At 38.4% G+C, this 25,448-nt stretch overlaps 2 protein-coding genes across 3 annotated transcripts; one reads left to right on the top strand and one right to left on the bottom strand.

The window, feature by feature from the left end:
• The first annotated feature begins 130 nt into the window (after positions 1–130).
• Positions 131–8,410, top strand: pigf (phosphatidylinositol glycan anchor biosynthesis, class F). Of its 2 annotated transcripts, none has more exons than XM_084135904.1 (6): positions 131–388; positions 637–886; positions 1,746–1,837; positions 1,919–2,035; positions 3,727–3,835; positions 7,945–8,410. In XM_084135904.1, the coding sequence occupies exons 2-6, from the start codon at positions 659–661 to the stop codon at positions 8,056–8,058; spliced, it is 660 nt and encodes a 219-aa protein (XP_083992030.1). In that variant the 5' UTR covers positions 131–388; positions 637–658; the 3' UTR covers positions 8,059–8,410. The 2 variants fall into 2 exon arrangements, with proteins under 2 accessions (XP_083992030.1, XP_083992031.1); XM_084135905.1 differs by having other exon boundaries at positions 158–237.
• On the bottom strand, positions 7,413–25,448 carry rhoq (ras homolog family member Q). The gene is made up of 5 exons (XM_084135906.1): positions 24,938–25,448; positions 24,319–24,377; positions 11,746–11,910; positions 9,139–9,234; positions 7,413–8,976 (listed from the first exon to the last, which is right to left on the bottom strand). The coding sequence occupies exons 1-5, from the start codon at positions 25,077–25,079 to the stop codon at positions 8,821–8,823; spliced, it is 618 nt and encodes a 205-aa protein (XP_083992032.1). The 5' UTR covers positions 25,080–25,448; the 3' UTR covers positions 7,413–8,820.

Below are 25,448 nucleotides of genomic sequence, written 5' to 3'. Positions count from 1 at the left end.
AAGCAAGTAAAATAGTGTAAAATGTTGATTCAATAATAATAATAATAATAAATTATTATTTGTAATTTTTTTTAATTATTAGAATATTTGATTATGGTTTGGAGTAGTATGTTTTTTTAGGTATGTTTTTGATTGTTGGTGACTTCATTTTCCCGGAAGTAAGTTACACGGGAGTCATGTTTTGTAAATAAACTGTTCACATTTATTTGCAGTCTTATTGGCATTCATTCTGGAAAGGTAAAACTTGAATTTGTTCAAACTGTTCAGGTGCTGGAGGAATCTGGTGATCCATTAGTTTAGAAGTTAATTTATTGGATATAACTTATAAGTTACAACCAGGGCAGGTAACGTTAGGCACAACACTCCACTGGTCAGTCTTTACTTCAAAGTAAGTTGAATTAATCATTGAATTAACTGCTCGTTTTAGTTGTATGCAATAGTATGCTTGCTTTTCTAACATTTCCTGGAAATTATGCTTTTATTGCCAGTCTCATTATCACGTTGGACTCTTATCTGTTTTTCGTGTCCTTTCTTTGACCTTACATAAAATATTTTGAAAGACACGCAAATGGCTTTAACATTTCTATTGCAATTGTTCATTCATCTCATTAATTTACTTTCAATATTCTTTAACAGGTACCTCCACTTAACTTCCATAATGTGGGATGTTGAGATAAGAGGCATGGCATCCGCTCATGCCATTATTGCCTCCTCCATCTTCATGGCAACTGTGATGCCTGCTGTGTTTTTGGAAAACTTCTCTGTTTATGGGACCCACATGGTTTGGCTGTATTGTGTGGCTGGATCTGTTGCTGTGGTCACCATTGCAGTGTTTTGGCTTCTTGGCATCAGCCCACCAACAAAGAAAAACACATTGAGCTACAAGGTAGAGATGGGCAGAACATTCTCCAATGATATGCAAACATAATTGATGACTAAATAGAATGAGTATTAAAGTCAGCATAAAACAGAAATTGCGATAGTCTTTTCTTCCCTATAAGGTGGTGCAGGGATGATGTCAAAACCTGGAAGATTAATTCGCATCTGGTTCCCTCAAGATTTTCCTATGGGTTTTTATAATAGGGTTTTTCAATTTATGAGTTAAATAATGTCTGTGGTAAACATAAGATGACGAAACTTGGACGTTTTGTTCTACAACGAAAAACTAAACACACTCAAACTCCAAATTTTCTTATCTAGGTACATAATAGGAACGTAACAGCTTCAAAATTTGCGTTATCAATATGTTACGTTCGGTTGCTTTGAGTATGTGGTACGTAACAGTGTGTGTTATTTAAGTTGTAGAACAAAATGTCAACTTATGTTTTCCACAGACCTTATTTTACTCATAAATTGAAAAAACCCTATAGGAAAATCTCGAGGGAACCAGTGGCGAATTATTCTTCTGGGTTTTGACATCATCCCTGCACCACTCTATTGTGATGTACCGGTATATAAGAGTGAAACGGCTTCTTGAACAAGAAAAAAATGTAGGGCGGGACTTGATTTTGTCCATTGGGAATAGACTGGATTGTTGTTGCTTGCTTTTGCTATGATCTCATGTGAGTGACAGCCCTCACACCAGTAAACACGTCATCAGAGAAGAGAAGAGATGACGCTGCAATAAAAAAAATTATGTGCATGGATAAATCATTTATACTAAGTACTGCAATATTCCATAAAAACAAGAGATGTCATTTTTTATTTCATGGTGATTAAAGTTTCATTTGTTATTTCATCCACAGATCAACAGATTGTCCAGATCCTGTCTGTACTTTCTACTGTCATGCCTCTTTTTTCATTCTGTGGTGGTAATGTACGGCGCACCTCTGCTCGAGTAAGTATTACATGTTTGTTTGTTTGTTTTGTGTCCAGAAATGTGAAATACCAGATGTGTAAGTCACATGTCATGTTGTAGGTCTGCCCTGGAGACGTTTTCTCTGGCCGTGCTGCTGTCCACACTCACTACATTGAGATGTCTCTGCATACTGGGCCCTAATGTACAGGCATGGATCCGGGTTTTCAGCAGAGATGGGTAAATGCAGGATAAACTGTCTACATAAACCACTTGAATCACTGCTTGCTCCGTTTACGGTGTGGAAGAGGCTTTGCTGAACAGTTTGTGTTATTGTTTCAGTGGCTGTAATCCACTAGATGGAGACCTTGACCAACTTTGACAAATGGGTGCAACAGATCTCATTGAGTTTCACAGATAAGGGATTATTGTAGGATGAACGCCTTCAATATAAAGTAAATGATGCAAAACCATTTTGAAATGGCAATCACAATGCTTCAATCCCCATTTATGAGTTGAGTGTGGCTTAATGCTCTCAGAGGAAATCCTGCAGTTTGGGGCATGAGCTGGGTCTGGTCCTTTCCCATTTTCTAATTGTATATAATTTAACGTTTAAAGCTGCATTCCGTAACTTTTTTGTGTGTTCAAAATTTACAAAATGTATATAATGAGCGAGTATATCATGAATCCATTTTCCAAACCTTGTTTTTTTCTTATCCTGAATCACTACGTTACACCTATAATAAGTGTTTATATTCTGACTATTTTAGACTGGTTCGGGTCGTACCACTGCGGAGTAGCCCAGTACCTGCGTGACTCATCATAGACATAAACAGAGAGAAGTAGCGCTGGCTACAATATTCTTCCGCAAACGCATGCGGTTCTGTTTATTAACCGCTAGAGCGCCAAAAGTTACGAACTGCAGCTTTAATTAATAATATCATTAAAGCTTCTCGTAATATAACATTTTAGCTTAAATGAACTATAGCTTCACATTGACTGAAGTGTTTTGAAACAAAACCACTGAACGTTTGTACTATAATTTAGTGATGTTCCAATGGTATGATAGTCAGAGATACTGTGTTTGTACAGCTGCAGTATCTCTGCTTAAACGCTGCAGGAAATTTATCTCTCAGATGTAAATATGCAGTTGTGTCTGTTTTCAGCGAACATGCATAGTCATCTTGTATCCTGCATCACTACACTGTGTAACAGCCAAAAAGCCTCATATTTTATAACCTACATATGGTATTTTAAGCTAAAGTTGTCCATTTCATTTTTGTTTACCATTCAAAAGTTTAGGGTTGGTAAGATTTTAATGTTTTCGAAAGAAGTCTCTTTAAGTTCAGTATTTTTTTTATCAAAAGATACAGTTAAACCTTAATGTTGTGAAATATTTTTACAATATAAAATAACTGTTTGAAAACTATTTTAAAATGTAATTTATTCATGTGATGGCAAATCTGAATTTTCAGCATCATTACTCCAGTCTTCAGTGTCACATGATCCTTCAGAAATCATTTTAATATGATGATTTGGTGCTCAAGAAACATTTCTTATTGTTATCAGTGTTGAAAACAGCTGTGCTGCTTGATATTTTTCTGAACACCATGAAACCATTTTTTTCAAGATTCATTGATGGCTTAAAAAGTGAAGAAAAAAAAGCAGCATTTATTTGAAATATAAATTTTTTGGAACAACATAAAAGTCTTTAATCTCACTTCTGATCAATTTAATGCATGCTTGCTTGAATAAAACTATTAATTTCTTTAAAAAAACAAAACAAAGAAATGCAAACTTATGTTCATATAAACACTGCTTCTTTTGATATATGGTTAGTTTGCTGTATTCATGAGCAACGTTTCAGCTTTATTCATTTTCATTTGTTAGCAATAGCAGCAATGTTATGATTAAGCATGTGTCATTTTCAGGGCGATGTCAGTGTGGGACACCTCTCTTCAGATTACCACTGGCTGTAGTGTGATTGGGGCCTGGCTGGGAGCTTTCCCCATTCCTCTCGACTGGGACAGACCATGGCAGGTTAGTGTGATGACACTATTGCAACTGGTCTCAGAAACTCCTGTAATTTTAAAAGAAATATGTCATTTAGCAATTAATGCACATTCTTTAGGCTCATTGAGACATGGCGCTCAAGTGGGTGATGCAGGTTTGAGTCTGGCCTGCAACACACCCCAATGCATCTCTCTTCCCCCCTGATGATTTCATGTGACTCTCCATTAAATTTGGCTAGTAAAGCAAAAGCCACTGCAAACTTTGTCGCTTAATGAGTGCTATAATACATAGTTATGCTCAGTGCAGAAAGCAGATTTCTGCCGTTGCAGCAGAATTGCAGTACAGGGTTCCTTGTTTTAAAATTCAGAAAGGAGGAACATGCCAGAGAAATCATTTTTCTTTGTAACATATTTTGGTTTTACTTTACTTATGTTTATGTTGTCTATTTATAATTCATGCAATTATAGCAGATAGGGGTGGGCGGTATGACCAAAATTCTGTTTCACGGTATGACTAATTTTATTTCACGGTAACGATATATTTCACAATATAGTTATTTATATGTGTAGTTATTCTCGAAAAATCAACAAAAAGGGCTTTGTATAATAAATAAACCCAAATACTTTAGAAATGAAAAGTACTTCACTTTGTTTGAATTTTCTTATTATTTTATTTGGTAAATTATTTCTAAATACAACTCATAGGTGCAATTCAACTTTTGTGTTGCTGAATAATTTTTCAGTCTCATGTTATTGCTTTACTTCATCAATCAGTTTATAATATCTGAATATTTTATATTGAACTATTCTATTCATAATTATTTTGTTACTTCCTTTTAATTTGGTAGGATATTAGATACTAGTTATGTTTAAATGTTTTCCCGGTACATTTTTGCCATGTCTGCTTTTAAAGGGCTTGTTTTGTTCTTTTTGTGATATCTGGCAACCCGTCACCTAAAGCTTTAATCAAGAGAGGTTCAGAAGTGTCAAGTTCATCAAGTTCATAAGTGACTAGGAGAACAGCAGTATGAAAACCGAACAGCAGCTACTGTTAGTGTTGACTAAGTAGTGTAAATTATACCTTGTAACTGCGCCATTATTTTACATAGCTCGGTGAACACCGACACACCGCGCTCCCTCTCAGTGCGTGTGCACGCGCGCGTCTTTTGCATCAGTAAAATGCGATCGGTTAAAAAAAAAAAAAAAAAAAAATGCGATCGGTTAATTTGAGTGACAAGTTGTAATCACGCATTGAATCGAAGCAAGATTTTATCAGCTGTTTCAGTGGCCAATTGTTTGGAGTTAGAAATATATAACTCGCGCTGCATATTTAGTAATTTTGCCTCAGATACAGGATTATACATTCGCAGGTTGTTCATTAGCTAACTTACCACGGCAACCGCTTGCGTGTCATACTGAATGCGAGTTTCGTGTTTAAAAAGTAACTATACATAAGAGACAGAAAGATGCAGATAACTATACATTATTTAAGGTTATTTCTATTCGTTACGATATTGATATATGAACGGTTGTTGTCAAGTAAGCTTCATGCTTTCCCCGTTGCGATCGTGCACTCCCCTAAACTGTAGCCTACGGGTGCCGCGCTGCTCTAGTTGACTGCTGCGCCTTTCCCCCCGAAAATATCACGTTAACAACAACCCTTTAGAAAACGTAATTCCTTTGTGGATTCTCTTGATCTGCTTTCTCCATGTTTCTTTGACAAATCTCAGTGTCTCAGACTCAGTCTCACGCATAGACTGTAAAAAGGTCTCACGCACGCTGCATGTGAGTTAACCACGCCCAATTATTTACATGTCGCGGTATCACGGAATGAAAAAATCTGTTACGGTTGACATTTTCTACCGCGGTAACGATATATACCGTCATACCGCCCAGCCCTAAATAATCCCCCATTGATAAACAAACCCTATTGATTTTTATTAAATGGGCAAAAAACATATATATATTTTTTTATTCAGACAAATGAAACTTGCTTTCTTTTATACCACAATCACATCTATATCTTTATTAAAGGACATTTATCTCAGTATTGCATTATACTAAAGATCATTGTCAAATAGAAAACAAATAATGTGTGGTTAACACTTAGAGCCTTTTTAGACAACATAGACATTCCTCAACCAATCGTGCAGGACAGCCATAAACAGGTTTTGTTGGCATAGAAGGACTGTGCTGGTACTTCAATTATTCATGTGTTGTACAGACATTGATCAGAGGCCAGTGTTTGCCCTCGTTTTGCCCTCAAAATGTCACGCTGAAGTCTCCCATGTGTGCTTTCTGACACGCTCTATACACACAGATGTCTAGACGAGGCCAGAGAGATGAAACTGACTCATTACGGGAGTGAGGAAGCTGTAGGGAGGGGAGTGAGGTTGGCGTAGACTCACTGATGATTCCTAAACACATGATGATGGGGTTGTGAGCTAATGAGAAACTCCGGGGTGGTTGAATACTGATGCTTTTCGCACAGACTCGCTCCTTCTCATTGCCATGACACTATATATTGCAACCCATATCATTATAGTCTTGAGATAATTGAATAATCAATCTTGCTGACATTTTTTTAATTCTGAGCCACTCTTCATATCTTCAGTCATTTATGAAGGGACCATGTATGAATGGAAGAAATCTCACTCTGTAAAAAGAGAAGAGGATAAGAAAAGGATGGATAGTGTTTATCAAATATTTTGTTGCTATTTTTCAGATATATGTGTGTTATGTGAACATACTTGGCTATACTTGTGAGGGCCAAATTTTCTCACTTATATAGTTACATTTTTTGTGACTAGTGAGGACATTTTATTGGTCCTTACTAGTTAAAAAGGCTTATAAGGTAGCGGTTGGGTTAGGCCATAAAGAATATTAGCCTGATATAAAATCGGTGGAAGTCTATGCAGTGTCCTCACTAATATAGTGAAACAAACGTGTGCGTTTTAAAATATTAATATACACACACTGTTCAAAAGTTTCATGGTCAATTGGGAAATTAATGCTTCTATTTAAAAAGGATTCATTAAACTGATCAAAATCGACAAGTTCTATTTCATATGAATGCTATTCTTTTGAACTTTCTATACATAAAGAATCACAAAAATATTTGTGGTTTCCCACAACAACAAAACTTTTCAACACTGACAACAAGAAATGTTCCTTGAGCTCCAAATCATCATATTAGAATGATTTCTGAAGGATCATGTGACTCTGAAGACTGGATTAATGATGCTGAAACTTCAGCTTTATAATACAGGAATGAATTACATTTTAAAATATACTAAAAATAGAAACAAGTTATTTTAAATAGTAATAATATTTCACAATATTACTGTTTTACCATATTTTTGATGAAATAAATGCAGCCTTGGTGAGTATAGAGACTTTTCAAAAACATTAAAAACCTTATTGACCTTACACTTTTTAATGGTAGTGTTTATAGTTTTTAACTAGTATAATAGTATTATTTTTCTTCAAGTTAATATAACAGAAAAAGAATTGCCTATTTTAAAATGTTTTATGTGCTAGACTTAAATAAGGGATTAAAATCTATATGAAGAAGCAACAAGACTAAAAACAAAAGAGACAAAATATTAGAAAAACTTTTTTTTATAGTCAGTAAGCATATTGCGGCAAGTCATTCAATTTACATTTTTGTATATCCACTTCACATTTGGCATCAACAGCAAGTTTTTAATCTTGAATTAGGTGCACTCATAAAACCATTGTGCCTTTTGATTTTTAGATTTGCATTCCATATATCTACTATTTATAAAGGCTTTTTTTTTTTTTTTTGCTCACAATGTACTGGAAGCTTTAAAGACCACTCGGACCACTCCACATATTTGCATGGACTGCAAGAAATTCATTAAAAAGAAGATCAACTTGATCATATGAAGCAAAAATTCAAAATGCAAAGCAGTCGGCACAGACCTGAGCGGCAAGGCCACCAATACGTAACGCTCAAAACTCTATGTTAAAAAAAGAAAGGAAGAAAGCAGTCTCAAATACAAAAAATTTGGTTGGTAAAACACCACAGTGAATCTGTAGAATTTTCAGTCAGTCACTTGTGCTCCTGCAATATGACAGTTTTGATCTCTTTGTTTTTGTGGCTCCTCTGCGCAGGTTTGGCCCATTTCATGTACCCTCGGGGCAACTACTGGATTTCTGACTGGCCTTGTCGCTGCCCCTGTCTGGATCCACTGGCATCGCAAACAGCTCACCTACAAGCTTAAGTGAGGAAACGAAGGACACACTCACAGGCCACCAGAAACTTGACAGAGAAAAAGATCCAGGCTTGAGTCAAAAACGACTGTCCACCCCAGTGCGTGCTCCAAATCAAAGAAAAATGACTCTGAGGTCACATTTACAACAATACAAATCAAATGTTTTTTTCTTTTGTAGAATAGATATTTAATTTGTTGTATGCTCATAATGGCAGTATATTTATTTGATAATTCCTCTCTTCCTTCTTGTATATAAAGCCAGTTCTGTCTTGAGACATTTTGTAAAAAGCAACTGTTTTGCAACCCAAATTGAGATGCCGAGTTTCCCTTTTTGAAGTTAAATAAAGTCTTACTTCTGTAAATGACCGAAGGGTTTGGTTGTGCTGTTTAGGCTTGTCTGGGTTTCGTACTCGTGCTCGCTGAGCCAGACACGGAAATACAGTTCGATTGTTCTTAGCCGTTAAAAAGGGTGTCTCAGACGTCTTTGCATTTCTTTCATTGTCTATTCTCTGTGCTTGTACGTTCAGCAAATCGTTTTGTTGTTTTCCTTGTATCCCATCTCAAAGATTAGTGTTCTTGTGTCATTTCTCCCTGAAGAATGTGTCTTTTTGTCATTTGCCCATAACTTGGACTGTACAGCACCATCGTTCATATTTCACAGCGTCCATTGGTTCTCGTTCCTTTAGTTCAGAAGTCAGATTGTAATCTGGATGGTTGTCAGTTGGTCACCATCAGTCCTTGCGTTCTTTCACTTGGACGCCCCTGAGCTGGTGTATCATGTGATGAGGCAGCAGTTGATGCAGCGTGGGCCCAGTCTTCGCCTGAGCGTGCCTTTCTTAGGAGCCAGAATGGCTATAATGGCCTCGTCGAACACAGTTTTCAGACCTTTCTGTGTCAGTGCTGAGCATTCAACATAACAGCAGGCACCAATCTGGAAATGCATAGAAAATTAAGACATCATTTTAGACGTGCACTGTTCAGATCACGACTGTTCTTTTCACTTTCCCTTTGACCCATGTCTGAGTTCTCTCGCTACAAAGTTTCAGTATTATTTTAAACTTGAGAAATAGGAAGTATAATTTTCCCCTCTCACCTCCTTTGCTAGCTTCTGGCCCTGTTCTGTCACAATGGGCTTCTCCTTAACATCGTTCAGCTTGGCAATAGTTTTGGGGTCATCCCGTAGGTCAATCTACAGCCAAAAAAGTAGACGGAGAGAGAGAAAGTTACAGTTAAGTAGGCTCAACGTGAGGGGTTAACTGTACAAGGACGGTGAATGAGATTGTTTTTAGAGCAGAAGGCTCCAGGAAATTCAACCCAAGACCAGATGGTGGCATGCGTCTACAGACTTCCCCTTTCACCTAAAAAGTACCACCGCAGTGGTCTAGGAGGGTCTCCGCCTTCCCTGTTTCTAATTAAAATTCCACTTCATCTAAGTTTGAGTTTTCGCCAGCTACTCTCGACAAAAAAACTGCTCTCCATACATCCACTGAGGTATTAGCAAAACCACTACACAGCGTTGCACTTCCTTCACATCTTCCAATTAGACACATGGAACACAAATGTAAAGGTTTCCTTTAAATATGTCAATGTTCATTGGCTGGTGATCAGCAGAAGTAAAGCTTTGTAGGGTTGCATGATATAAGGGGAAAAAAAAAAAATCGAATTGCAATTTTTTGGATCAATATGGCTAGATAATTATAATTATTATTAGTAGTAGTGGGAGAACTAAATAAAAATATATATAAAAATAATAAATATTACTCAACATTTCACAAAAAAAAAAAAAAAAAAAAAAAATAGAGTATTTAAGCAGAATATAATAATTTAATTTTAAAATTACAACTGTAAAATTACAATACTAATATTTATGGCAGTCATTAAACATTAAACTTTATTTTGTCGGAAAACTCTTAAAGCTTCCCTTTATTATGAGAAGACTGTTGGTGCATGTTGCATAATGAGATGCCCATGTCACTCTGAAACATGCAGCCAAATATTTATTTCATCAAATCACAGCCTTTGATACAGCTCACTAAATTATATTACGATTTCAGATTTATTTCAATTACTCATGTAGCCCTGGTTCAGGGTCCTTGTTCCCATGACTCTCTCTGGCCCCCTTTCGTATCGATTGCGCTGTATTCTGTATTCATCTCACTTCTGTGGTTTGATTAAGACGGGAATGGAACACACAGCAATAAATATGACCTGACAGGACTAGGGCTGATGACAAACCCTCACTCTCAACACACATACATGGGATATACTAATTACCAACGCAATCATAATAAGCCGTTTGAACAATTTCATTGACTATATGTCATGAACACTTGATGACCGAACCTTTTACGATAGGACACAATTCATTATGTTCAATCCATAATATTACCACAAATATAACCACACATCAGTTACAACCACAATGCATTCTCACAGATCATAAATATCTGTAGCATCAGTAATTCTGACAGTCAACACAAAATGAACAAAACCAGACAAGTAATGTGTTTGTGCTATCTTTGGAATAGTATACTAGGGATGCACAATATAACCTATATATAATTAATATTTAATAATTGTGCATGCTTGTTTAGATTACCTTTTACCATCCATTTTAACACTTAAAAAGTTAATCTTTGAAAACACCAACAAATAATCTAATAACACTGTTAAATGTAATCTTCAGCAAATCTCAAAAATATATGCATTTTTATACTGTACTGTACATTATAGTTTTGTGATGCTGAAATTCACTTGTAGCATTTTAAAATGATTATTTTTAGTTTTTAGGTGTTGTATTATACATTTATTTAGACAAAATTCTTTAGAATGAAGAATTCCAATAAGAAGGCTTATCGGTATCAGATAGAATTTTAATTATCAGTGCATCCTATAATCAGAATATCACAATTATTTATATAGCGCTTTTTACAATACAGAAAATCATGATGGTAATGTTTATAATATATTCATGCCTTTGTATTTAGCAGATTAGAACGGGGCGATAATATAGTTTACATTTTGCAATGATACAAGCAATCAATCAGTTTAGATATGCTATATAGTATATATATCGCCCTGCTATAGCAAGCGAGCGCACTATATGTATGCGGATAAAGTTTGACATATATCCAAATTTCTATAAAGAGTCAGGTGATAATATAATTACATTTGCAACCAAAAAATAAATAAATCAGGCACTTGAGACTTGCTATATAGTATATTGCTTTACATAAGGCCCTGTTTCCATCTGGTATTAAGATGCGTTTTTTGGACGACGCTAAATACAGGTGGAAACGGGGTATAAAATGTTTTGAGCTTGTCCACTTTCGACCACTTGCAGAGGTAGTCGAAAGCGCATTCAATCGGATTGCTTTCGGAGTGGAAACGCTCATGTGGTTGAATGCGTTCGAACAGCCACTAAAAACCGCCTACTCTTCACCTACTGAACGAATGTGTATTCATTGCGGGATGTGTTATTGGGAAGCGCGCTTGTCAGACGGGATTTAAACTTGGGTCAAGATGATAACCGGACAGGACACCAATATAGCAACACTGTATACAATATGCTATAACAATATAGCATCCTAGTGTTCCGAATGTTTTTGTTACAAATTTGTGCACCGTTTCACATACAATTACAAAAAGAAGGCAGTATACTGAATAATATTGTGCCGTTTGTGTAGCAAAGTGTGTAAACCTGAGTGCCGATGAGCAGGTAAGGGACGTTGGGCGCGTACTCCTGCAGCTCAGGGACCCACTCCTCTCTTACGTTCTGGAAGCTGGCCGGATTCACCACGGAGAAGCAAATGAGGAAGACATCTGTCATGGGGTAGGACAGGGGTCGCAGGCGATCATAGTCCTCCTGTCAGACCAGAGGACACTGGGTAAAAACAAGCACAGAGCCTTCTACTGATCATAAGTCAACAATGGTTTTTAAAAAAGCATCAAAAGTTCAGAAACATTTACTATAGTAAAATACCCTAATATGAATTCACTTCTCCAACAAATCTTAACTAATAGCATCCACCACTGTATTGAATCAGAGTCCACAAATGCTCTACATTGGAACATTATCAGCAATCACTTAAGCAGCAACCAGAAATCACCCGCTGACCCTAATGATCGAGCAGAGATTAATATGATTTAGATTATGACTCGTGACCCATAAATCCATATTTCACTCAACAGCATTTCCTCCATCTCCTCATTCGTCCTTTTAAACAGCCCAGAGACATCGACATGTCCTCTGGAAACCAGAAACCCCAGACACTACAACAGATAAGCCTGGATTTACAGGGGACATGTGACTGATATTTTTGGGAGCTTGTTTTTTTTCCAACGTGTGTTTGTGTGTCTACACGCAGAGTGTGTGTTAGTATGCAATCATCCATGGTTATTCTTTCCAACGAGAGTGTGTCTAAACTGTAACAGCATGTGCCTCTGGCCATGCGTTGCAGTACAAACATATCATTTGCAACAGGCACCACTCGGGAACAGTCTTGAGCTTCCAGAAATGAAACCTCAGAAATGTGGCTTCAGAGTTTAATTTACCATGACGTCTCTCATCTACTGTAGGAGCACCTTTGCATCTGAACCGCGAGGGATGTTACTAACAACTGCCGACTTAAGATTGCGAGTCAAAGTACTTCTGCGAAAGTACTTTTCCGTTTCTGTAACTTGGAGTTCAGGGTTGCATAAGCCTTTATGTGTGATTATATTAGAGAAATTTTAGTGAAATTTTGAGGGTGTTCACTGTCTATTGTTAATAGTGTAGAGATGTATAAAGCACAGCTCACACAGAAGTCACTTTCAGCTTTCTGTTGGTCAATGTGGTGAATTCGTGGGACCAACTTAAACACAAACGAAATCTGTGTGGGAATTCATTTTTACCCTCACGTGAAACACCATATCGCATGGATTCCTATTAGAATTACTGGATTTCGGCCACAAAATTTCACTGCGCAATGGTACATTTAACCTCAGATTTAGGGTAGGACGTAGGACACTGGGGGAAAGCTCACTTTTAGCGATGTCAAATACACACTCACTCAGTACACACAACACAGCCAGACAGTCGCTCATCCATCAAGAAGATTGGCGAGTGATATAAACCTTCTGTTTTTACTTGCAACTGTCAATGTTTCAAGGCCAAATGTGCTGTTCTGTGGCAGAGATATGAACCTGCGATATATAACCTTTAGAATTACAACCGAAACGGTTTGCTACTGCTGTGGGGAGATCGTCCTGTCCCTGACAAATCAGGATTTGTTGCAACATAACCTGACAAAACAAAGTTGAGCAGGTGCATCTGTGGTGTAAGTGAGACTGTTGTGTCAGTGTGTGTTGCCCCTGTGGGCCGACTGCGTTATAAATACACTCGCTGCCCATCCTTTGGCCTGTTCAAACATTCTACAGGGGGCAGGGTGGGAGGGATGGTATTATTTACAGCTGGCCTTTGCCAAAACTGAATGTAGAATAAGCAAACACATCATCCACCCACGTCTCCTGCATATCTCCTGCTACCACCAGAGAACACACATTTAACACAAGTTTATGTCCATGTTGGGAGTCGCTAATGAAATATAGAGATGTTACGTAAAGGTGAAATGTGTAATTTCTAAGCCACTAGCAGCACCAAACAGAATTGCAATATTTTTGTTCAAAAGGCCCAATCTGGTTGAAGAAGACAACACTGGATCAAACTACTACCTGCTGTCCAAAAAATGGCAGATGAGTGGAAATTCATTATTTTTACAATTATAATGCCTGTTCCTGTTGGAGAGAACTGGGAGTAGTATTGAAAGATGAAACTTTGTTAGTGTACTGCACAGGGTATACCGGCACTGAAATGCTTATGACATCAGATCCTGGAGTAACCCCAGCTCTGCACAAATCAAACACACCTGATTCAACTCATCTGCTTGTGAGTAAAGACTACAAGACCTCAGATGGGTGTGTCAGATAAGAGAGAAATTCAAAAATGTGCAGTGTTGGGTGTACGCCAGGACCATTAAAACTGCAGTCATTTAATCAACTTAGCAGCGGTCTTTTTCAATGGCTCAGGTTTGACTCATATTTTGACTAGTTTTCACTACATAGGTTTCTACTGTAGCATCAAAAGTCAGTTGAGATGAAACAGACTGCTGGCTTGTAATGAAGCTAAAATACATTTTGACTGTTGCCTGTGAAAAGCAGTTGATTAAATAGGTTTTTATATTAGTGCTTCATTCCCTTGAAAACGCTTATCATGATCCAGAGCTTGTTAATAATGAAATATGTGACATTTCTAGGGAAAACGTATGTGTGTGCGCGTATACCTGTGTTAGTGAGTGCCTGCTTTTTCGGGAGCTGAGGGAAATGGATTGAAAAAAAGCAAGACAGCAGTCGAATGCAGTGAACCTGGAAACACCCTTCTCTGCTTCCATCATTACCATAAAGCTCTCCCTCCAGCTGATACCACTGACAACAGACAGCCTCTGAATGCACACATTTATCCTGGAGTATGAGTACAGTGACAATACAGTCAATTGTGCACAGCTTCTCCTCCACACATAGTACTGTAAAAGACAACTGCTTCTGTCCCTTTTCTATTCTTTGCTTCTTACAAAAGCATATCTGATATGGGATGGAGGAGGACTATCAGCTGTTTGTTATCTGTAATGAGATGCTTAGTCACTAGCAGTTGTAATGGTCATGTATTTGTCCCGAACCGTCACAGTTCGGTGCATACAGTCAGACGACGAATACAGTCGGTCACAGGCGATCCACACTCCAATCCAGAAGGGGGCATGCACGGTAATGCAACGCTGTTTGTTAACTGCCTCAAACGGAAAAAGAGCTAAAGAAGAAGAGACGATCTATGCACAAACCCAAAACAAGAGTTCAGATGGCATGCAAGAGCTTGCTAGTAGCCTATACGCAGAGTTTCAATTAATTTTTGTGACTTCATGGAAATGAAACCGGGGCGGCTGAAAGCGGCATCCTGTTTTTTTTTTTTTCTTCTTCTTCTTTATTTTACAAAAGCACAATGTTTCATTTTAATTGTGAGTACACAAATAAAAAAACTTTACGGTTTCACATGATATCTTACTCTAATCTGTATGACCATAAATGACGGAGTATTTCAAGTTGTTTCCGCTGTTATAATGAGACAAAATCATTTGTGTCGTCAAAGTTTCACTCCAGTCCAGTGATGATCAGTGTCCTGGAAATGGGAAGCCTCGGGTGCCGCTTCACTCGTGGTCTCCTCGTGGAAAGGTGAAGTAGGCTCTTTCATGCTCATATTTCTTGAAAAAGCGTAATATTGAACTTTGTGCATCCGCATTGTCACAGCATGTTAATGAACTCTAGCCTGGTAATACCAAACTCTGCTACTTCGCTTTGCTTCGTAGACAGAGTCTGGCATGGCATAATTGAAAAGCGTTTTCTTTCTCGCTTGTCTGAAGTTTAAAATCATTGGTTACCCGTAAGCCAATCACATAACGTTTGGTTATGGCGTGTGTTATGCGCATGCTCAGCCGCATCTAACTTCCACTGTAAACACATGTATGATGCGAAAACAAAACCATCGAGCGAAATACCGGAGTGAACATGGCTGTGAACGACTTTTGCAGATTATGTGAAGTAAATCTACGCATCCACGGTACAATCAGCGTCTACGTCACAGCTCTCAGCCCGCCCTCTGTTCGTTGATTGGCCGGCTGTTTTCAGGCCGGAGGAAAACAGAAAGCTATTACGCTGTCTCAGACTGAGTACAGAAGCAAAATGAAATTGAGCGGAAGTACGAAGTCTGACGTAGTCAGGCTAAATGAACTCTAGTGCGCAAAGAAAACTAATCTCTGCACATGTTTTATTCTTTTAAATTTTGTACTTGTATATGCTTTTCAGTTTTGTAGCTGATTATGATCAAATACCTTTTGTTTTTTATCAGCCCTACAAAAAATATAACCTATGCAAAAGTGCATTCTGTTTACTGCTTATTGCTTAATACTCTAAAGGAGGCTGTACTGTACCAACTACCTCACGAGGTAGTTTGCACTACTGTCTGTTCAAAATAAATGAAAATAAACCTTGCATTGGGGATTTGTTGCTTTTTCCTGTTGTACCAAACTCGTATCGACCAGTGACCCCAAAACCAAGGTACGTATCGAACCGTTACACCCCTACTAGTCACTGTCCTTTACTTGCTTCAGACATCCGAATTATATATGCCTTCATTCTACTAAGGCACACACACTCAGTTTAAAATACATTTGTGTGTTGGAGTTAGGGTTTCAAAATCAGAGACAGCCATAAAAGCACCTGGTATATTACTACTCTATATATTGTATAATATATGTTTTATACCAGCATCAGTCAGCATCTATAGTAATATATTCTATACTGTTCTGTGTTCCAACCGTACAGTGTTGATTGTGTCTGGTTTTATTGCAGCACAATTTACAAGATTGGGCTAACAAAGCAAGCATCCATCCATCCATTCATCACTCAGATTGCAATTGCCTTGCCCTTTTCTCTTCCCTCAGCCCTTGACTTTCAGATCAGATTCCAATCTGTCTGACTGTACAGTGTTGCTGTAAGATTCCCACAGAGAGAGTGAGAGACCAATATGGTACAGAGAGAGGGGGAAAGTGTTTTTACACTGCTTTTCCTATAAAACATTTATCTCAAGAGCCCCTCTGCTCTCCATTTACTGCATGTATTCATGCCTTCCTGTACTCCTAATTCAATCAGATTTAACCTCAATTTACATGTGTGAGTGACAGACCATAAATTCTGAGGTCCATCTTTGTCTGTCAATCTTCTGTATAATAAGTATGTGAATGTGTGTTATGTTTATCTGTGTGGATTTGCTGTGGTGACATAAGTGGGTCAATCTGCAGTTGATAGTCTCTTTGCTGTTAGCACCTCATTCCTTACATAAGACAACAGGAATCAGAGAGAGAGAGAGAGAATGAAAAATCAGCAAGTTAAAATTACCCACGAGGCCCACTTATGCAAGTTGAAGAATAAAAGTGGGAATGTAATGGTTGGGTGATTTTCCACAGAAAGTTTTATATTCAGAAAGAAGGGGACATGAGGAAGGGAAGGAAACGAAGAACGAAAGAAAGAAAGAGGCTCCTCTGCCGTTATCCATTCCAAAGAGAATAATTCATGGCTGTGTTTACTCAGATTAATTGAAGCTTGCTGTGCGGTACAGCAAATAAACACACACACAGGCGGATTACTCAGCCCAGATAAAGCTCAGTCAGGTCTTTCCTTTCACACTTCCTCCAGGAGTTAAATCAGACTCTAGGCAGGTGCTTCAGAGGTGGTTTCCTGCACCTGGGACAACCACCAAGTAAAAAAAAAACAAAAAAAAAACAACGACACCTGAGGTGGAAGCAAATGTGGTCTGTAGGGATAGACAAAATATCAGTGACCTTATTGGCATCGGTCTGCAGCTACGATCCATGTGGTAGAATGCTTGGTCTCACTCCATTGGCTCCCTGTAACTGCAAAAATCTAATTCATGGCTCTGACCAGCCATTTTTAGTCGCGTTTCCACTGTTGGGCCAGTGCGAGCCAGGGCTTTAAATGGGCCGTACCGGACTAAAAGCCCCGGGCCTGTAGCACCGAGCCCAAAATCTGCTGCATTTCCACTATCGGGCCAGAAGCTCTGCAGCGCTTCACTAAAACACACCTCTCTGGAACAACGTCACACTAACCCATCATTTCACCAACAAATGGAAGTTTTATCAGAAAACTAATCAGAAAGAAATCACTGGAAACAGCGTGATCGCAGAACAAACATGATAAAAGCGACCATTTGCTGGCATTTTTGTTGTTTACTTGAATATTTAAAACCCAAGCATCAATGTTTTACCACAGGTTTACAATAAAAAGGGATACATTGATCATAATGAATTCATTTGTCACACAGAAATAAAGTGGTTTACCGTTTATTTCACAAAAGGACACACTTAGCCTACTTATTCAGTCGAGGCTGTTTCTGTTAATTTGGTAGTTACATGACATATTTACATTTAGAAAGAATGATAATTTCCACAAATATGCCACCAAAATTACGACCCAAGGAGCTTTAGCCCTCTCTCCCAGTAGCCTAGTTATATTTTCAGTCAGAGAAACAGAGGAAGCTCCTGAAAAAAACGTTGATAAATAGACGAGACGTAGGCTACTGACAGATAAATTAAAAACATGATTGTGATAGCCATTATGATTTGTCTGATTTCTTCAAGCGTTCATATTTAGGCTACTATGTTTACTATGGTAATGGTTAGCGTGCATAGTCTTTTGCATTGCGTATAAATATTTCTACCTTGTACGGTGATCAGAATCCACATTGGATCACAAACAGAAGGCATTCAAACATAAAAGTGAGTTTTGAGGTAAATTATTTTAAAAGTCTTTAATGCTGACAGAATCATCCGGCGCTGCCGTCTCCAGGCTCAGGTAAACCCCGCCTCTGTTCGTAACCACTCCTCTAGCCCGAGCTGGCCCGTGTAACAGTGTTGTGCAAGTGGAAGCACATATTTGACACGCTACACCCACTTTGGACCGAGGTATTCGGCGGGCCAGAAAACCTTGGCCGTTGGCCCCAAGGAAGCCCCGGCGAGGCTCGATCAAGCCTTGGAAGTGACAGTGGAAACGCGACCGGCCCTGGCACGCACTAGCACGCCCGCTTTTGGCCCGACAGTGGAAACGCGGCTAATGACTGACTCTGGGACTTCGTCCTCCTACTTACCACTTTCCTTTGAGGTCAGTGAGTAAGCCATACCTGATGGTACCATCACAATGATACACACACTCAATAACAAGAACCTTCACTCTCTCTGTACCGCTGTGGTGGAATGCTTCAAACTTTTACCTGATCTTCTGAGACCATTAAAATCTTCAAGAAATGGTCACTTCTGTTAGCAATTTTTTCATAATGATTACGAATTATCCTTTTCTCTTTACTGCAATTACACTACTGCTTTAGCTTTTATACTGTTCTGATTTACTCTTGAAATTCCAACCTAGGCTTAGATGGTAAAACCTGCCTCTACCTACATTTCTACAAAATTCTAAAACTTACCTATACATAAAGTGTATAGTTAACTAAACATACTTAAACAATGAACCCAGAGAGCCCATGTCACACCCCATTTATCTCTCTGCACTGGCTTGCAGTTACGGCTTGCATCAAGTTCAAGACTTTGGTGCTTGCCTACAGAGGAGTATCAGTCCCAACATAAAAGTAATTATCAAAAGTCAAAATTTCATTCAATTTCTTTTTCAGTCCTGTCTCCACTAATAAAATACATAAATATGTGTGTGTTTGTGTGTGGCTCAAACTCAATGTCCTTCTTTCATCCCAGAAATAGACTCCAGTATGAATTCAAAGCAGTTGCGAATAAAAGGAACATATTATGTGAGCACTTCAAAAGTATTAAAAATTGTATGGTTTAAAATCCCTTCTAGTTATAGGTCATGAGGTAGGCCGAGCCCCAGAAAGGGCAAAAGGCAGTCACATACACTGGGGTGGGATTGAAAAAGCAATGCAGACTGCAGCTGTGCTTCACATCTGGGGCCCCAGTTCCCTCTCTGAGTCTTATCAAGAACTTGTCAACTCAACGCCCTGTTAAAACATCACCCAAGAGAATAAAGAAAAAGGTGAAGGACTGAGAGAAAAGGACGAAAGATCAGGATTAGATGGTTGAGATGGAGCTGTGAGACAGATGTCAACATCTAAGAGTTTGCCCCTTAACTGACACTATCCAGCTTACTCTCTGACTCCTCCTGAGGCCATTAGCATGTCAGGACCAATCAGACGGAGAGCCTGTGAAGACAGCCAACTGACATGTATCTGCTTATGAGCTAAAGGCCTCTTGCTTGAAACTATTTTTAACAACTAAAACAGAATGAACATCTACCTATTCTTCCAATATTGCTACCATTTATTTACTGCATAAAGTGTGCCAGAAAACTCTCCTTTCACTCCTCCCAGTGAGGTTTAAAATACATGGCTATATGGAGCACACACTCATTGACACACATGTCTGAGAAGGGCAAGTTACCCTTTGTCATACAAAGGGAATTCTGATGAGGTCTTTTATCTAGTCAACGCAGAACAGAATGTTTATGGAATATATAAATTGGAATATTGTAGTCAAGTGCACAATAATACTGCTGGAAAAACTAATTATAGATTTGAGATGCCTAAAAGCCAATTCACACTGCGCCGACAGACGCCGTCAGTCACCAGATTACAGCACGTCACTTCTCAGACGTTCTAAGACCCAACAAACGGCGATTAAAAAAATGTATCGGTGAAAATGAGAGCCGACCAAAGGCAACAGGCGGAACGCACACTTATCTGACAAAACCCAATGAAGTGTCTTTTGCTATCTGTTGGTGCAGTGTAAACTGGCCTTAAAATTATAAACAGCTAATTAGATCTTTCAAACACTGCTCTGCAGAAGGCATTTTATTACTTTCAAACATTTAAGGTTCAAAGAACTCAAATGTTTGGCAACTAAAAGACACGCACACACTATTTTTTTCTGATATAGTTACATATATAGTAATATAAATACTATCTTTGTGAGGACCAGTTTGAGTTTTAGACCACTGGAGTGAGGACAAAGAGAGTAAAGTGAGGACATTTTGGCCGGTCCTCACTTTCTGAGACCCCTTTAAAGGCCTGTATTAGGGTCAAGACTTGGTTTTAGGGATAAGGTTATATTTAGGTTAAGGGTAGGTTTAGGGTAAGGGTTCGGGTTAGGCACTTAGTTGTGATGGGTAAGGTTAGGGTAAGCGACTAGATATTGCATTGTGTCAATGAATGTCCTCAGAAAGATAGATGTACAAGAAAGTGTGTGTGTGTGTGTGTGTGTGTGTGTGTGTGTGTGTGTGTGTGTGTGTGTGTGTGTGTGTGTGTGTGTGTGTGTGTGTGTGTGTGTGTGTGTGTGTGTGTGTGTGTGTGTGTGTGTGTGTGTGTGTGTGTGTGTGTGTGTGTGTGTGTGTGTGTGTGTGTGTGTTGCTCAATCAATCCTGGACATGTGCAGAAGGTATAGGGCCATATGATTTCCGACATTCAGAAAACATAAAATGAATCACAGAATCCACTCATAAAAGTTTAATTTACAGCAAAACACAGAATGGTCACAGAAGTTTTGGATGAATAAATCAAAAGTAGGGCTGTACATTTAATCAAATGGCAACATGAGCTAGCGAGTGTGAATATTAAAGCGCAAAAAGACTGCTACTGAAATCTGAAGTCTGCATGTTCTGCGTGTCTTTGTAAATGAGTGCCGCAGTTTCGTTTACTACACATATACTCAAGCATGCAAATTCCAATGCAAAAAATTAAAACTGACAACACAATTTCTAAAAATAAGTTATTTATCAGGCCCTATTATTTGAAAAATTAATAAATTATTATTAAACTGTTAAAGTTTTATGAATTCAATTGATTAGACATGGATTTTGAGTATTAAAATTTAATTAAACCATTAAAATGGAATTTGGGAAAGTTTCAGAGCACCATAAATAATCATAAAAGTAGTCCATATGACTCATGCTCTACAAAGCCATGATAGGTTTGTGTGAGAGACAAACTGAAATATAAGTTATTAACTCCAAATCCTGCTTGACAGTGATGGTTACCATTTGATTTCATTGTATGGAAAAAAAAAATCAGCTTGGCTTCAAACATTTTCTTTTGCGTTCAGCAAAGGTTTCAAAAGACATGAGAGTGATTAAATGATTTTTGGGTGAACTGCTTCTTTAAGTCTGTCCTGAACATCAGCTTTACATTTAACCTTTCCTGTTCTTCAGCTAAATGAATCCTCTTGATCAACTGATCGGCCATGGTTTCTGTACGGTACTAACTGGAGCCAGCTGTTGAGAGAGGCTGCATGTGGGAAGGGTTTTCTGTGTTTGAACTGCTTCAAAACTAAATCCCTCCACTTGGCCCCCAGTGACACTTCTACACATCTGGCCCACCACTCACATTTTTTTGTATTTTTAAAAGATGACACTCAATGGAAAAAAGCCAACTGAATCAGATGCACTACTCCACTGTTTAAGAGCTTCAAAGTGGATTTTATCTCATGGATTTGGTATATCCTTGGTAAATCCTGGCCATAATTTTGTCTGTTTGATCACCATTAAAACAGCATGAAACAAGTAATAAAAACTCAGTGAGTGTTTTAGCGCAATTTTCTGACGTCATGGGATCACAACACTAAGAGATAGTAAATCTTTTCCTGGATTTTTTTTGTGCGTTCCCGAGATTAGACCTTCCTTAACATAATGCCGAAAACCCGAAGTCTCTAGGTGGTCTGGTTGAGGAGTAGATAGAAGTGCAAGATTGGTGCGCACAGACAGAACAGAAATCATGAGTTAACAATCGCAATTTTGTCCGGTGAAAAATTGCGCTAAAAATATGAGGATTTAGTTTTCTATATATCAGATGAATTAAACTATACTAACACTACATGGCAAAATTAATTTAAATCAGCCATCTTCAACTGTTCAAACGAAATTGTCTGATGCTTATTTAATTGTAGAATGGCAAAGAAAGTTTCACAAGACGTGGAATCCAAAGTAAATAAATCATTCATCAGAGATCAAATACTATGAGATATCCAGCTTTTAACAGTTCAAGCCTGTACCGCTTCTGAATTATTGGCCCTGGGCGAGAAGGAGTTCAATCTACATTTACAGCATGGTGCTTGGTAGATTCATGCATACCGACACATAGTGCACTGTTGTGGAAACAACTTCAGTTAGACAGCCTGACACACACAACACATGTGGACCCTGGACCACAAAACCAGTCACATGGGTACATTTTTTGAAATTGAGATTTATACATCATCTGAAACTGAATAAATAAGCTTTCCATTGATGTATGGTTTGTTATTATAGGACAATATTTGGCAGAGATACAACTATTTGAAAATCTGGAATCTGAGGGTGCAAAAAATCGAAACATTGAGAAAATCGCCTTTAAAGTTGTCCAGTTATGTTCGCGATTGTGCTGCATTCACTCACACAAATATTTTTTTTATATATTTGCGGTAGGAAATTAACAAAATATCTTCATGGAACATGATCTTTACTTAATATCCAAATGATTTTTGGCATAAAAGAAAAATCGATCATTTTGACCCATACAATGTATTGTTAGCTAATTGCCACAAATATACCCGTGCGACTTACATCTGGTTTTGTGATCCAGGGTCACATATACTTCAAAGTTAAATTCTAGACATGGACATAGGCTGCATTCAAATAAGCATACTTCCCTACTGTATGGGAAAAGAGTTGCCGCTAGCGTGTCAGAATTATTCATAAAAAAGGCTAGTGTGGCCGACTACTTCCAGTGAGATTCTGAAGTGTGCATCCAATGGAAACTTTACTATCCCATGAGGCTAAGAGACTTTGTGAATGGAAGTGAAGTGATGCAACTGAACCGTCATGACAAAGACAACATGATGAATGTAATGCGTCCGGACACACATTCACACTATATAAAATAGTTGGATATTCAAAAGAAGTACCAACAAAGAGAGTATGAGATTTAGGCAAAGCCTTTGCCTTTCAGGATACAGGTTTTTAAATTCCCATTTATACTGCTAAAACTCCAGATACTTATTTCTTTAGACTAGACCACCTTGGAGAACAATTGTCAAAGGCCATATGGCAACTTAAGATCTTTTTTCAATGATCACTTTCAACATCTTGGTTAAGACACAAAAACAGAGGAAGTAAAGATTTCAGATTGCTGTTTCATTCCCACAGTTTTACATGTTGATCTTTCCTCTGAGAGTCACCAGTGTGTGTTCACCTGTTGAGTTTGGCAGAGGCTTGGTGATGAAAGGGACAGTTCACTTAAAAATGAAAATTCTGTAATCTAACCCTCACACTTATCTTGTTCCAAAACCATATGACTTTCTTCTTTCGAGCACGAAAGCAGACAGACAGGATTTCATCTGTTTCCATATAACGAATACGACTGAGACTGCCAGCCTGACTGACATCATCTTTTTTTGTTCCATAAAAGAAATGAAGTAATACGGGTTTGGAACGACATGAGAGTGAGTAAATGATGACAGAATATATTTCTGGAGGAATGATCCCTTTAAATCAGATGCATATGATGCCAAAAAGACTCTGAATGGATTTGAACAGGCCACCATGTACTTTGCCTGTATTGATCGAGTTACTATTGCTAATGAAAAAGCCTCAGGCCAATGAGAGAAGAATGGTTTAACCCTACCTGTCCTGCAGTGTCATACAGCCCCAGCAGGTACTGTTTTCCCCCAACGGTCACACTCACTGAAAACAAAATCACAAATTATTATTTTAAATATGATGACGCTTTCATTTTGATTAAAGAAAAAGGCTGTTTCTTTGTTTTCTCTGTTGATCTTTGAACAAGTTAAAGAAGAATGCAAATTGATGTTAATTTCTGATCAGGTGAAAGAGGGATGCAAATTTGTTTTATCTGTTGAAAAAGATACTCAGTTTGGTTTTATTTATCTGTTCAATTAAAAGAGGGATGCAAATTTATTTCATTCATTTCTCATCAAGTGAAAGACGCACTCAGTTTGGTTTTATTTACTTCTAATCAAATGAAGAAGAAAGTAAATAGGTTTTTATTTATTTCTGATCGAGGGAAACGTAATGAATCGTGCCATAAGGATGCAGATGTGCACCAGTTGCATCCTCAGCCCACAGGTGGTTTCCATTATAGAAACACAAGCGCAACACAATGCAAGTGACTTCGAGGTCTTGCAAATGCCACTAAATAAACGTTAAATACGTGTATATATCAAATACACACTGAAATATTGATTAATGTTCATTATGACCCAGTAACACGCTGGTATATTTACCTGCATAATGATCAAACACAGTGGGCACATATTCCTCTGGAAAGGCGTCGTTGGCATAGCTCATCAGTAGACAAGTTTTTCCAACGGCGCCGTCGCCGACAACCACGCATTTCAACATGATGCTGCCGGTTCCGTTTGCCATGACGATAATAAAACGCTTGAATTCACCATCTTCATCTGCTAGAGATATATCCCGCTTTATTAGAGCTCCCGTTAGGCGTCACCGCCAGCAGCAGCGCCGCGCTCGGTCTGCAAAAACAGCTGAAATGCCATTTCCTCACCCCGCTTCACAAATTTGGCACTGACTGAGGTGTTCCCCCTTTAAATACTGGCACACGCCGAGCGCGTGCCGCTCCAGCGAGATGGAAGCAAGCGATAACTTTCGCGTTGTAAAGACATCAACCTGAAAAGCGCGTGCACAACACCATACGCCCTCTCCGCTGTCCCACTTTCCCTACTTTCCAACACCAGTATCACCTCCTCTGACTCTTGAGCCCAACGCGGATTGACT

This window comes from Abramis brama (genome assembly GCF_963993115.1).
Source record: "Abramis brama genome assembly, chromosome: 14".
NCBI lineage: Eukaryota > Metazoa > Chordata > Actinopteri > Cypriniformes > Leuciscidae > Abramis > Abramis brama.
This window is presented reverse-complemented; position numbering and strand designations above follow the sequence as displayed.

What these genes read in the sequence shown, in the direction of transcription:
- rhoq (XM_084135906.1), bottom strand. Translation starts at nt 25,079, where the DNA reads ATGGCAAACGGAACCGGCAGCATCATGTTGAAATGCGTGGTTGTCGGC. An exon ending in TGTATGACACTGCAGGACAG is followed by an intron (nt 11,911 to 24,318) that starts GTAGGGTTAAAC and finishes CTGGTCTGACAG; the next exon opens with GAGGACTATGATCGCCTGCG. An exon ending in ACCTGCTCATCGGCACTCAG is followed by an intron (nt 9,235 to 11,745) that starts GTTTACACACTT and finishes TTTTGGCTGTAG; the next exon opens with ATTGACCTACGGGATGACCC.
- pigf (XM_084135904.1), top strand. Translation starts at nt 659, where the DNA reads ATGTGGGATGTTGAGATAAGAGGCATGGCATCCGCTCATGCCATTATT. An exon ending in CGGGTTTTCAGCAGAGATGG is followed by an intron (nt 2,036 to 3,726) that starts GTAAATGCAGGA and finishes TGTCATTTTCAG; the next exon opens with GGCGATGTCAGTGTGGGACA. An exon ending in ACTGGGACAGACCATGGCAG is followed by an intron (nt 3,836 to 7,944) that starts GTTAGTGTGATG and finishes TCCTCTGCGCAG; the next exon opens with GTTTGGCCCATTTCATGTAC.